Consider the following 13,240-nt stretch of genomic DNA (forward strand, 5'->3'; position numbering starts at 1 on the left):
TTTATTTAAATATTCCATTTTTCACCATTATTTAGTTCTTTCTTCCATTTTTCATTTTCCTAATTTTAATTTTTTTTCCTCTCACTTCTTTCTCTTCATTTCTCTTCACATTGTACTGCTACTCTATCAGAACTAACCTGTTCTATACACAAAGTAAGGCCTTCTATGTATGTAAACATAATAATTACAGAAATTATCTTAGGTTAATCAACCATATAAAACTTTTTCTAATATCAGCAATTCTCCCAAATATACATATATATAAAATTACTTTTCTTACCTTCATCTAGATTTCTAAGATTTTCCTTACATAATTTTCTTCAAATTCTTTTCTACCTCTAACATTCTGAAACAAGGTCCCCTATTCTCTTCTTAACTACACATACCTGTCCACTAAGCTGTTCTTCCCCCTCTACTATCACTACACCCAACTTTTCTTTTTCACTTAAGCTTATATCTCTTCAATCCTAACCCTTCTCTTCTCCATTTTCTTCAGTCCACTGATCCTTACCAGTTTATATCTGACCCAACTTGCACTTGGTTCCATTTTGACTGAGTACAAGGGACCCATCTTGTTAACACTAAGGTGAGGAATACTTATCAGCCAAACTCAGATCATCTCACAAGCTACAACTATGTGTAATCTCTACCCCAGAACCACAACATCCTTCTCCAAGTAAAGAAAAAGAGAGCTCAATAGGGAAACACCTATGCATAATTGTGAAACCCTAAGTTCTATACATCTACACAACACTAGGTTGGCTCCTGCCCTAAAAGACTGTCCTATAGTCATATTGGAGTGGCTATTGTCTCCAAAAGAGTAGAACTAACCACAAAAACGCAAGAAACATAGCCAATCAACTAACTCCAACTCCATTTCCACATAAAAAAAAGCTATAGAGCAGTCCAAGAATGACCTAGAGAATAATGTTCAAGATATTTTAAAAGCATGGCTGGGGGCCTGGAAGGTGGCTCCGTGGTAGAGAGCTTGTCTTGCATGCATGAAGCCCTGGGTTCAATTCCTCAGCACTACATAAGCAGAAAAGGCTGGAAGTGGTGCTGTGGCTCGAGTTGTAGAGCACTAGTCTTGAGCTGAAGAGCTGAGGGACAGTGCCCAGGCCCAGAGTTCAGGCCCCACGACGAACAACAACAAGAAGAAGAACAACAACAAAGCATGGCTGGTAAATCTGCTGAATTAAAAGTTGGAGAACATGACGTGGCCAACCAGAAACTAATAGACGACTTTATGGTCTCCACAAATAAAAGGAGAAAGGACCTCCAACAAAAGGAGAAAGAGGCCAATGAAAAGATAGAAAACCAGCTAGAGAAGTGGAAAGACAATCCTAAAAAACAACTCCAGGAGGTAAGGCAATCTATTCAAGACTTAAAAGAAAACTTCAATAAAGAGCTTGCCACCATTCAGAAAGACCAGCAAGAAGGAAAGGAGATAAATAGCAAAGTAAAAAGCCTTAAAAGCAGAATGGAGGAAGAAGACAGAATTTCTGAGGGAGAAGAAAATTTAGACTCCATAGAGAAAGAACACACAGATATTCATAACAAAACCAAGAAACATGACAGATCATTGCAGGAACTACAAGATACAATCAGAAAGTCTAATTTGAGAGTAATAGGTAGAGAGGAAGGCCTGGAGAGGGAAGCCAATGGATTAGGAAATATATTCAACAGAATCCTAGCAGAGAACTTCCCAAATATACAAAGGGCAGGCCTATCCAGATACTATCCAACAAGCTTTTAGAACCCCAAATAGATCAGACCAGAATAGGACATCCCACCACCACATTATAGTCCATACAGGATCAATAGAAACTAAGGAAAGAATTCTTAAAGCTGCCAGGGGAAGAGAACAATCATCTATAAAGGTAAGCCAATCAGAATCATCTCAGACATCTCAGCAGAGACCATGAAAGCAAGGAGAGCATGAAATGAGGTATGCCATGCCATAAAGACAAAGAACTACCAACCAAGAATAATTTACCCAGCTAATCTCTCATTCAAAGCAGGACAAATAAAAACCTTCCACAGCAAGGAAAAACCGAAACAATATATCACTACCAAACCAGCTTTACAAAACATCCTCAAAGACGTTCTACACATAAAAAAAACAACAAGAATGGAATATTGGCAGTGAAATGGCCCACAAACAGAGAACTACACAATCACAGCAAGAACAATCAAGGCACAGTGCCCTAAAAAATGGATAAAAAGGTAGGAACAGACAAACACCTCTCAGCCCTAACTCTCAATATTAATGGACTTAACTCTCCAATTAAGCGACATAGATTGTCTAGTTGGATCAAAAGGCAAGATCCTTCCATCCTCTGTCTTCAAGAGACACACCTTGCTCACAAAATAAACATATTCTGAAAGTGAAAGGCTGGAATAACATCTACCAAGCAAATGGTCCCCATATACAGGCAGGAGTTGCAATCCTAATCTCAGATCTCTCCTGATCTGAGGATCTCTCCTTCAGGAGAATATTACAATTCTAAATATCGATTCACCAAATTCTGGAGCACACAAATTTATCCAAGAATCAATACTTTCCCTATAATCCCACATAGATCCAAAGACAATAATTGGTGAGGACTTTAACACACCACTATCCCTGCTGGATAGATCAACCCAGCAAAAACTCAACAGAAAAAGCTCTGATCTCAACAACTGCATAGATAACTAGACTTAGACATCTACAGAATATTTCATCCAGCAGCATCAGAATACATGTTCTTCTCAGCAGCACATGGAGCCTTCTCTAAAATAGACCACATTCTAGGTCACAAAGAAAATTTGTCCAAATTCAGATACATTGAAATTATGCCCCACATTTTCTCAGACTACAAGGGAATAAAATTAAAATTCAACACCAAAAGGCACCGAAGAAAATCCTGTAACACATGGAGGCTGAACAACACACTGTTGAACCACCAGTGGGTCATGGAAGAGATTAGAAAGCAAATTCTACTGCTCATGATATTTAACTAAAATGAGCACACAAACTACCAGCTCCTCAGTACAGCAAAGGCAGTACTCAGAGGCAAGTTTATAGCTCTGAGTTCCTACATGAACAAATTGGAGAGATCTGAAACCAACAATTTAACAAGGCACCTAAAGCTCCTTGAAAATGAGCAACTATTTAAACCCCAATCCAGTAGATGGAAACAAATAATTAAAATTAAATCAGAATTAAATTAATTAGAGTCCAAAAAACATAGAACAAAGAGTTGTTCTTTGAAATTAACTATATATATATATATATATATATACATATATACATATATATGAAGAGATGCCTCTCTTTCCCCCCAACACACACACACAATGGAATTCTATGCCTCTATCAGGAAGAATGACAATGCTCCATTTGTTATGAAATGGAAAGGCTTGGAAATAATTATACTAAGCGAAGTAAGCCAGACCTAAAGAAACTACCTCTCATGGTTTCCCTTATTAGCAATAAATAGTATACATGTAGGATAACCTTACCAGACAAATAGAAAAGGTTAAAACTATGCACATATGACCACATAAGGTGGTGTGAAGGGAAATGAACCCCCAGATAGATAGAGACACAAGAGATTTTATTTTTCTTGCTGTTCTTTTTAATGCACTTATAAAGTGCTATGTAATTTTTTTTTGTTTCTTTGTATGTTCTTCCCCCATGGTATAATCCCTGTTGTCACTGTATTTGATTCCAGTGTCCTGCATCTTGTATATACATTTTTCTAATTTGGGGAGGGGAAGGGAAATAACAAAATGCTGAAACAAGGATACAGGTTGACCCATTGTAACAATGAGATGTACAAGACACTTTTTAAAAAATGAACTCTACAACTTTAGGTGTGGGAGGAAGGGAGGAGGTGGGGAGCAAGGGATGGCTGGGAAAAAAAAAACAAAGAAGAGGGTAACAATGCTCAAGAGGAAATGTACTCATTACCTTACTCATGTGACTGGAACCTGTCTGTACAGTATCTTTACAATAAAAAAAATTAAAAAACTAAAATCAAGTCATCTCCAGGTGCTGGTAACTCACACCTGTAACCTTGATCTGAGGATTGAAGTTCAAAGCCAGCCTGGAATGGAAAGTCCATTAGACTCTTATTTCCAATTAACCAGCAAAAAGCCAGAAATAGAGCTGTGCTTCAAGAAGTAGAGCTACAGTCTTGATCAGAAAGAGAACTCAGGAACAGCATATGGGCCCTGAGTTCAAGCCCTACTGTTAGCCTAAAAAACCAGCAGGGAACTACCATCTCTTGTGTTTGACCCACCATGGTGACAAAAAAAACTTTTCTTTCACTACTATCCAGAGCCATGTCCATAGAAGACTTCCTCATCCTTCCTCTTGATGTATATGTAAGGTACAGGGACTCAGAAAGAGAGAGCCACAAAAGAAATACACAGGAAAAGAAAAGCAGAAAACAATTAAGATTTAAGTACATTCCTCCCCTTTCATGTGCGATATATATATATATATTAGTAACAATAAGCTATTTTATTTCTGTAGTTAATATTATTTTTTAACTGTGAATACAAAGCTAGGAAATAAAGTAACAAGAGAGCTGTCATTTGATGAGAGTAAGAAGCGGTGCTTATCGCCCACTTTCTTACACATCAGCAACTTTCCTTTTGTGTTCTCTTTATTACCCACATGAAAATTCTTTGTGGGTTGTACAGAATACTCTCATTGCTGTATATTTTATTTCTGTCTGCATATCTTACTAACAAACAGTTCTCTAAAGAAAGATATTTTGGGCTGGGAAGATGGCTCAGTGGTAGAGCGCTTGCCTTGCATGCATGAGGCCCTGGGTTCGATTCCTCAGCACCACATAAGCAGAAAAAAATAAGCTGGAATTGACGCTGTGGCTCAAGTGGTAGAGCGCTAGCCTTGAGCTGAAGAGCTGAGGGACAGCAACCAGGCCCAGAGTTCAGGCCCACGACCGGAACCCCCCCAAAAAAAAAAGAAAAAGAAAAAAAAGAAAGATACTTTATGGAATAGAAACAATGCAACCAAAGTATTGGTTCTGAAAAGAAAGATCTGCAAATCAGCAGTATCAGCGGGGGGAATGCTGCTTTATAAGGCTTCCCTTCCTGTGGCCCTGCTCTTGACTCTGGACATTATTTTCAGGTCATTGTTCAGACTCAAGATGAGGGGTATGGCAAGATTTTGAAGCAAGTTTCACTTTGTTACCTCATCACACAAAAAAGATGGTGTATGGCTAAATAGTTACAGATCGATTAAAGAAAATAAAATTGGAAAAAAAGAGAGAGAGAAAGAAAGAAAGAAGGAAGGAAGGGAGGGAGGGAAGAAAGAAAGAAAGAAAGAAAGAAAGAAAGAGAAAGAAAGAAAGAAAGAAAGAAAGAAAGAAAGAAAGAAAGAAAGAAAGAAAGAAAGAAAGAAAGAAGGAAAGAAGGAAAGAAAGAAAGAAAGAAAGAAAGAAAGAAAGAAAGAAAGAAAGAAAGAAAGAAAGAAAGAAAGAAAGAAAGAAAGAAAGAAAGAAAGGAAGGTAGGAAGGAAGGAAGGAAGGAAGGAAGGAAGGAAGGAAGGAAGGAAGGAAAATAGAGAGAGAGAGAGAGAGATTTCATGGGAGTGAAAAGAAATAAAGATGTGAAAGCAGCAGCCCTCTGCTAGAACTAAGCTCTCTTCTGTGAATCCCTGTGTATGACTTGTCCAAAATGATGATTGATTTTTCCTTCCTTCTATGAACAGATGTCTCTCTTTCCCACTAGTCTTTTTTACCAAGAAAGGCTTCTAAGTAGAAGTGCCAACCAGCAGAAAGAAGTGAGCAATTTTGGATTTGCTGTCAATTAGCTTTGAATACATTATTCTCAACATTTTCTTTTCTATGACTATATGTGATATAGTAGTTGAGATTTTTATTTTTATAAATAAAATACTTCTAAATGGATAACTTGTGATTCTTTTATGATGAGTGAGATAAGCAAGGCTCCCAAATTCAAATTTCATCTTTACACTGATCTGTAGAATCAAAACCTAGATAACGATGATGACAATAATGATAGTGATAATAAGGCATAAATATAAGGAGGTATTGATGCAAAAGGAAACAGGGAAAGGACTGGATGCCAGTGTTTCCCCACAGTAATCCTAGCTACTCGGGACACTGAGATCTGAGGATCTCCATTCAAAACCAGCCCAGGAAAAGTCCATAAGGAAAAGTCCAAAAGGAAAAGTCCATAAGCATCTTACTTTCAATTAACCAGCAGATTCTCATATCTCCAATTAACCACAAAAAAAGCCAGAAGTGGAGATGTAGTTGGAATGGTAGAGCACTAGCCTTGAGCAAAAGAGCTCAGGGATAGTGCCAAAGCCCCAAGTTCAAGTACAAGTACTAGCATAAATAGAGGGGGAGGGTGGAGGGAAAGACAGAAGGAAGGAAGGAAGGACGGATGGAAGGAAGGAAGGAAAGAAAAGGAAAGGATACTGAGAGGTGAGTAGGATTAAGATATCATACATGTATATGAAAGCAACAAATGAAACTCACTAAACACTTTTTGAAAAAGGAAATGAGAGGTTGAATGATCAGGAGTTGAATTGCTGGGTCATAGGGAAGCTCTACGCTTAGTCTTTTGAGGATCCTCCATACTGCTTTTCAGAGTGGTTGAACAAGTTTACCTTCTCACCAACAGTGTGATAGCATTCCTTTTTGTACACATCCCCACCAGCATCTGTTATTATTAGTTTTCTTGATAATGGCCATTCCAACTTGGGTGAGGTAGAATCTCAATTGGGTGGGGGGGGGGGGTGGCGGGGGGGGGGGGGGGATTTACCCAAATGACCAGAAACCAGCCCACACTAAAACCACCAGCACACCATGTTTATTGCAGAACTGTTTACCATAGCTAAGACATGGTATCAACCCAGATGCCCTTCAGTGGATGAATGGATCAAGAGAATGTGGTATATATACTCAATGGAATTCTGCCTTCCATCAGAAAGAATGATATTGCCCCATTTGTAAGGAAATGGAAAGATTTGGAAAAAATTATATTAAGCAAAGTAAGCCAGAATCAAAGAAACATAGGTTGCATGGTTTCCCACATTTATAATAACTAGAATATGTCTAAAATATTGTTAGGAGAAGATGACAATGGCTCAACAGCTAAGTGCATATGACCATGTAAAACAATGCTTAACGAAACTAAGAAATGAAAATAAGAGGATTTTTTATTGTACTATTTGCAGCTATTTCTTTTCTTCCTTTTGCCCCTTTGGTTTATTTCCTGTTGTCACTGTTTTTTTTTTAAATTTCTATACCCTTTGTCTTGCATGTTTTTATCCAATTTGGGGAAAGGAAGAGGAATTACCAAAACAATGGGACAAAGAGTGAACCAATTCATCAGTGATACTCACTAGATACTATGTTGGAAATGAGCTTTGCAACTTAGGGCCAAAGGGGTCAGGAAGGGAAAAACTAGGAGAAAATGAAGGAGGGAATAACATTTTTTTTAAAAAAGAACTGTACTCATTACCTGACTTACCCTACTATACCACACTCAGGCATATATCTAAATGAATATAATTCCACATACATATTTATAACAACAATATCCACAATAATCAAATAATGGAATCACATTATGAATGGACATAGAAAATATGATATATATAAAATGGAGTTATATTCAGCAATAAAAGAAACAAAATACATCATATGTGGGAAATAAATGAAATTGGAGGCCATCATGCTAAGCAAAATAAAGAAGAGTCAGAAGACTCATATGTGAAAACTACATGCTAAGAAAAAGACACCAAAGTGTAAGAAGGACTATTTGGGAAATGGAAGAGGATGAACAGTAAAGTGTTAAGAAGAGAAGAATAGGGAGGGTAAATAGGATCTAGTAGTATATGCATGTATAAAAATGTCACAACAAAATCTATTGTTTTATGTGATTAATATATGCTAATTAAAAAACAATTGTAGCAACTTAGTTAAGTCACTTAACCTATGTTCACTCCAAGACAAGTCTGGGATTATACCAGAGAGCATGAGTTTTCTGTTAGTTTTCTATTATGGAACATATTAAGCCATAGTAAAATTTTAGTGGCCTAAACAAACCCACAACTGTTTTCTGTGATTTTGCAGTTTGGATGGGTGATTCCTCTCTGATCTGGGATGGTTTAGCTCAGAACCTCAGATGGCTTTCCTGGTGCTAGATGGTCCTATATAGTTTTACTCATATTTGACCAATAACAAGCTAGTTATCTAAGGTTTGGCTGAGATTCTTCTTGGCTGCTCCATGGTTCTCTCATTCCCCAGAAGACTGGCCTGGCTTTCTTTACATGTGGAGACAGGTTTCCAAAAGACAGTAGGTTGCTAAGGGTAATGCACAGGCACTTTTGTGTGTGTGTGTGTGTGTATGTGTTGCCCTGGGGTTTAAACTCAGGGCCTGGGCACTGTCTCTGGGCTTTTTGCTCGAGTCTAGCGCTGTATCACTTGAACCACAGCTCCACTCCTGGCTTTTGGATAGTGGATAATTTATGGGAGATAAGAGTCTCATTCATTTTCAGCTCTGGCTGGCTTCAAACCATGATCCTCAGATCTCAGCCTCCTGAGTAGCTAGGATTACAGTGTTGAGCCACCGGCTCCCAGCCTGCATAGGCATTTTTAAGCCTCTGCTTGCATTACTTTTTCAGATGTCTCATTGGCTAAATGGAGGATGATAACTAAGGCAAGATGAAAGAAAGAGCTTGATGGGAGAACACACCTTGAAAATTATTTTTGCCCATTTTGCACTTACCAAACTACATTGGAAAGAGCCTTGCCAGTTATAAAATATATTGCAGGGACTGGGAAGGTGGCTCAGTGGTAGAGCACTTGCCTTGCATGCCTGAGGCCCTGGGTTCGATTCCTCAGCACCACATAAGCAAAAAGAAAAAAGCCGGAAGTGCTGCTGTGGCTCAAGTGGTAGAGCGCTAGCCTTGAGCTGAAGAGCTGAGGGACAGTGCCCAGGCCCAGAGTTCAGGCCTCACAACCGGACCCAAAAATAAAAAATATATATAAAATATATTGCAAATTTTAAAAATGTCATTGGCTTCCTTTTTACCCAATTCAAAAATACTTTTATTATAGCATTCCACTAAGGGTCCTTCATAACCTGCCACAACTTCACTGACTCCAACTGTTTCATCTGAATCATTGATTATTATTAAAGTCACTAATTAGTCTTAAAATGGGAAGGAGAAGAGCTAAGGGAAGGGCAGAAACTTGAAGATTCACGGACAATGTGAAGGCACCAGGATACACGGCTAAGTAAGCTTTCAAAATAGTCCAGGAGGTGTCAGAAAACACTAGCTTTGGTCTTCCCCTGCTGACCTATTGTGAAGGTGGCAGAACTTGAGTTAACTGCAGGAACTGACAGCACCTATGCTAAAAGATTTTGCATAAAGGTAATAATGTCCTAATTCAGGCAAGCAGGGCACACCGCATGCTCTGAGGAAAGCTAAGAAGAAAGCAGGGACTTGAGTAAGAAGTGAACTGGAAAATCTAACCTGAGTTATAGAAGGGCTCCTGTAATGGAATTCATCAGCTGGATACTGTCAAGAGGAGTTAATTGATCAGTCAATGGGGCCAAACAGAAATGATAGGTCAGATGAACAGCCAGAATAATAAAAGGCAAACACTAGTGCCAAAGTGCTAAGCTATTCATAGCAGAATCACAGTCTCTAGCTGAGGACACTGGGAGGAAGATTTAGCTTTCTCACTCACCTCCCTGAGATGATTAACAAAACCCAGGTTAAATCTAAGGCCACAGAGAAGCTGTGTGATATTCAGAGCATTTTTTTTTGTCTCAGGGTTGTAATGTGCAGGTTGTATAATTGTAGTGACCCAACTGCTTGGGTCAAAGTAGCAAAGAGGAAAAGCTGAATGATCCTGGGAGAGACATTGCTGATAGTGAACATCCAGCACTCACTCTAGGGACATGGGGCCTGCACCAGTATACACTATTGTGGATCCTGCTGTAGCAGAGATGTTGATAGACTTCTTACCCTCTTACTACTGACTCAGGTGTTGGATGAGTCATAGTCTAAAAACAGGGGTAACCAGTGACCTCTATTTAAGAGAAGCAAAGAGCTCTAAAAACTGGCTTTATCTCAGATCTGCTTACCTATTTAAAAGTTGAACAGACCAATGGCTCTGATAAATGTCTATGGAGAGATGCCTGGATGAAAAAATTCAGTTTTATGGGTGACAAAGTCATGATCCTTTTCTTCCCCATTAACTACCTGGGATAAAGTATGATCCTAATCCGACCTACCTAGAAGGATGTTGGGAGAACTAATGAGTTGAATTAATGCACACAGACTAGAGAATAGTGCCTAGCATATGGTAATTGCTTGGTGGCTGCTATCATAAGTCTGTCTTTCTTCTAAGATTGACCATTTACCATGGCATTTTAAGAGTCAGGTCAGATTTCTTTCATCCAGAGATCTTAACAACTTTTCTCTTTCAAACTGTGTGTCCATCCAATTTCAATTAATATTAAGCAGTTTGGCTAGAGCCTCTGAAAAGGGAATTATTTAATAGTTCTTACTGAAGTTTTTTTTTTCTTTGTCCTTGGCAGTTCAAGCCAAGTCCATCTATCACAGCAAAAGGAAAGGAACAAACAAGAAACAGCTTGTAAGCATGAAGTTATGATACATTTGGAGATACTTTCTGGTGCATCTTTCTGGAATGAGATTAGTCAAGGGTAAGAGAACACCTAGGAGAGGGAAGAGCATAATCATTAAAATACAGCATATCAAAATATCAAAATATGGGAACAGGGGGAGGATGGGAAGGGATGGGAAGGAGAAACAAAGGAGGAGGCTACAATACTTGGCAAGAAATGTACTCATTATCTTGCCCATGTAATTGTAACCCCTCTGTACAGAATTTTCACAATAAAAAAAATAAAAATATGTTAATAAATTTACTATAAAAGGAAAAATATAATGCTTGAATAATTTCACATGGATTTGAATAATTTAACTTCTGATCATTCTTTGTCAATTGTACTCTCTCAGCTATCTTGTCCATAACACTTACACCCAAATGTCCAAAAAAATTAAAATTCCCAATGTTTCTCATGGCAAAAAGAACACTTGTATATTTATCCCTAAATCTCACTTTTGAAAATAACTACCTTTTCTAAATTTTCCCACAACCCAAAGGCTCTCATTTTTTTTGGAGGGGGTCTGGGAGAGGGCCTGAACTCTGGGCCTGGGCACTGTCCCTCAGCTCTTCAGCTCAAGGATAATGCTCTACCACTTGAGCCACAGTGCCACTTCCAGCTTTTTTTTTCGGCTTATGTGGTGCTGAGGAATCGAACTCAGGGCCTCATGCATGCAAGGCAAGCGCTCTACCACTGAGCCACCTTCCCAGCCCAGGCTCTCATTTTTTTAATTAAGTTAGTTCTTATTTTTACTTGAAGAATAACATACACTCAAAAAGTATACAAATGGTAGATATTTGTCTCAATGCAATCATTCAAAAAGGAACTCACCCACATTCATCAGCTAGTATAATAAATAAAACATTATCACTATCCCCAAAAGAAACAATATGTTGTTTCCTATCACGAAGTACTGCCTTGCCTGTTAACATTGTGATTTAGCTGTATCTGATTATTTATTTGTAATTTTACCAGATCAGCTCTTCTATTGTCTAAAGCAAAATGCTGCAGGGATAAAGGCTTCCCAGAGTTAGACCCTTGTCTGCCCCCAGCTTATTAAAAATGGTTTCTGATCTTCTTCATTGCCACTTTGGTATTTACCCTAAACACTGTGATTGGCTTAAATTACCAAGTTCCAGCATTCCAAGGGCTCTATTTAAAACCATTTCTATCAGCCATGAGCTCTTAAGTAAGACTTCTCAGAGGTCAGCTGTGGCAAAAGGCTGCAGAGAGCAGTATGGAGAATTAGGAATTCTAGGATGGTCTAGTGGTAGCTAGATTTTAGATACTGCTTTTTTTCTCCATAGCACCTAGAGATTGGAGGTGTTGGAAAGAACAAAAATATGAGTTCTTCATAGTGAAAAAGATAAAATCAGAGGATAGTATAAAATGGATGGATACCTCAAGCCTTGAACCACTTTAAATTTAGTCTTTAGAGAATTTGCCTTTACATTTCATCATTTATTCCTGACTTTAGGTATTGATGCATTTGACAAATGAGGGATTGGAGACTTTAGGGGAAGGGGACTATTGCCTTGTTCAAGGTCACAATGCTAATAAATTATCGAACTGTGAGGTTTTTCTGATTTAGTGAAGTTCTTTCACTAAGTCATCTTTTTGTTCAGTCTACCATCTAGGTTTGATTAATAGAGGATCCATTTGAAGGTCCAGTTGTAATGAAATTGATACTCATATGAACAAATTCACTATGAGAAAACATAGTGCTGTTTTATGAAAAGTATAGTGAGAAAAGCATAATGAGAAAAGTATAGGGCTGTTTTATGGAAATAAGCCATGTTAGGTTCTGAACCTAAGTTCCCAAAAGAGAAGGAAAGGAAAGGGGAGGGCAGGGATGTGGAGAGAGAAAGGGAGGGAATGAGGCAATGGGAGGGAGAAGGGGAAGGAGAAGTATTGTATAATATAGAAACTAAAAGAGCAGCCACTTGTATTACCCATTTTGTGTATGCCAGTTCAGAATGAACTACACAAAAGTTTCTCTGGCTATAAATTACATGTAGCAGATCTATTTAGTTTAGTTCAATGTAAATTACAGAATATTTTCATCAGTTGAGTTCACATTCTATTATATACTTTTCTAAACCTTAAAATTCTTTAAGATGGTGCAGAGACTCCTGCATATACTTCCAGCAATTTAAGGGTCTGAGGCAGGAATATTACTTGAGTCCAGGAGTTCCAGACCAAATAAAACAACATAGCAAGAATCCTGTCTCTAAATATTAATTTTTAAGAAGCATAAATGGCTTACGACATAGCTCAGTAGTAGAGGGCTTGACTAACAACATGAAAAAGACTTCATTTGATCTCTAGAACCTCAAAAATAAAAAAAATTGAAAAGTCATATACTACAGAGATAAATGAGAAATGGTTATTCATCATTATAAGCTATAAACTCTAACATCAAATATTTTTGAAGTTATATAACATGTTATACTCAACTTGTGTACATTGCTAGTTATGTGGTAGTAGTCAGTTACACCATGGAGCTTTCCCAGCTATAGGCTAAGGAAGTTTCCTAAATGGTTGTTAG

At 38.1% G+C, this 13,240-nt stretch overlaps 1 protein-coding gene across 1 annotated transcript in view; it reads left to right on the plus strand.

The window, feature by feature from the left end:
• The first annotated feature begins 1,174 nt into the window (after window positions 1–1,174).
• Window positions 1,175–13,240, plus strand: part of LOC122107736 (serine/arginine-rich splicing factor 10-like) — a 41,226-nt gene continuing 29,160 nt past the window's right edge. The window contains 1 exon segment of the mRNA XM_042679539.1: window positions 1,175–1,624. Within this exon segment, the coding sequence (XP_042535473.1) occupies window positions 1,175–1,624 (450 nt within the window).

This window comes from Dipodomys spectabilis, unplaced genomic scaffold (assembly GCF_019054845.1).
Source record: "Dipodomys spectabilis isolate Male_0828 unplaced genomic scaffold, ASM1905484v1 ptg000053l, whole genome shotgun sequence".
NCBI lineage: Eukaryota > Metazoa > Chordata > Mammalia > Rodentia > Heteromyidae > Dipodomys > Dipodomys spectabilis.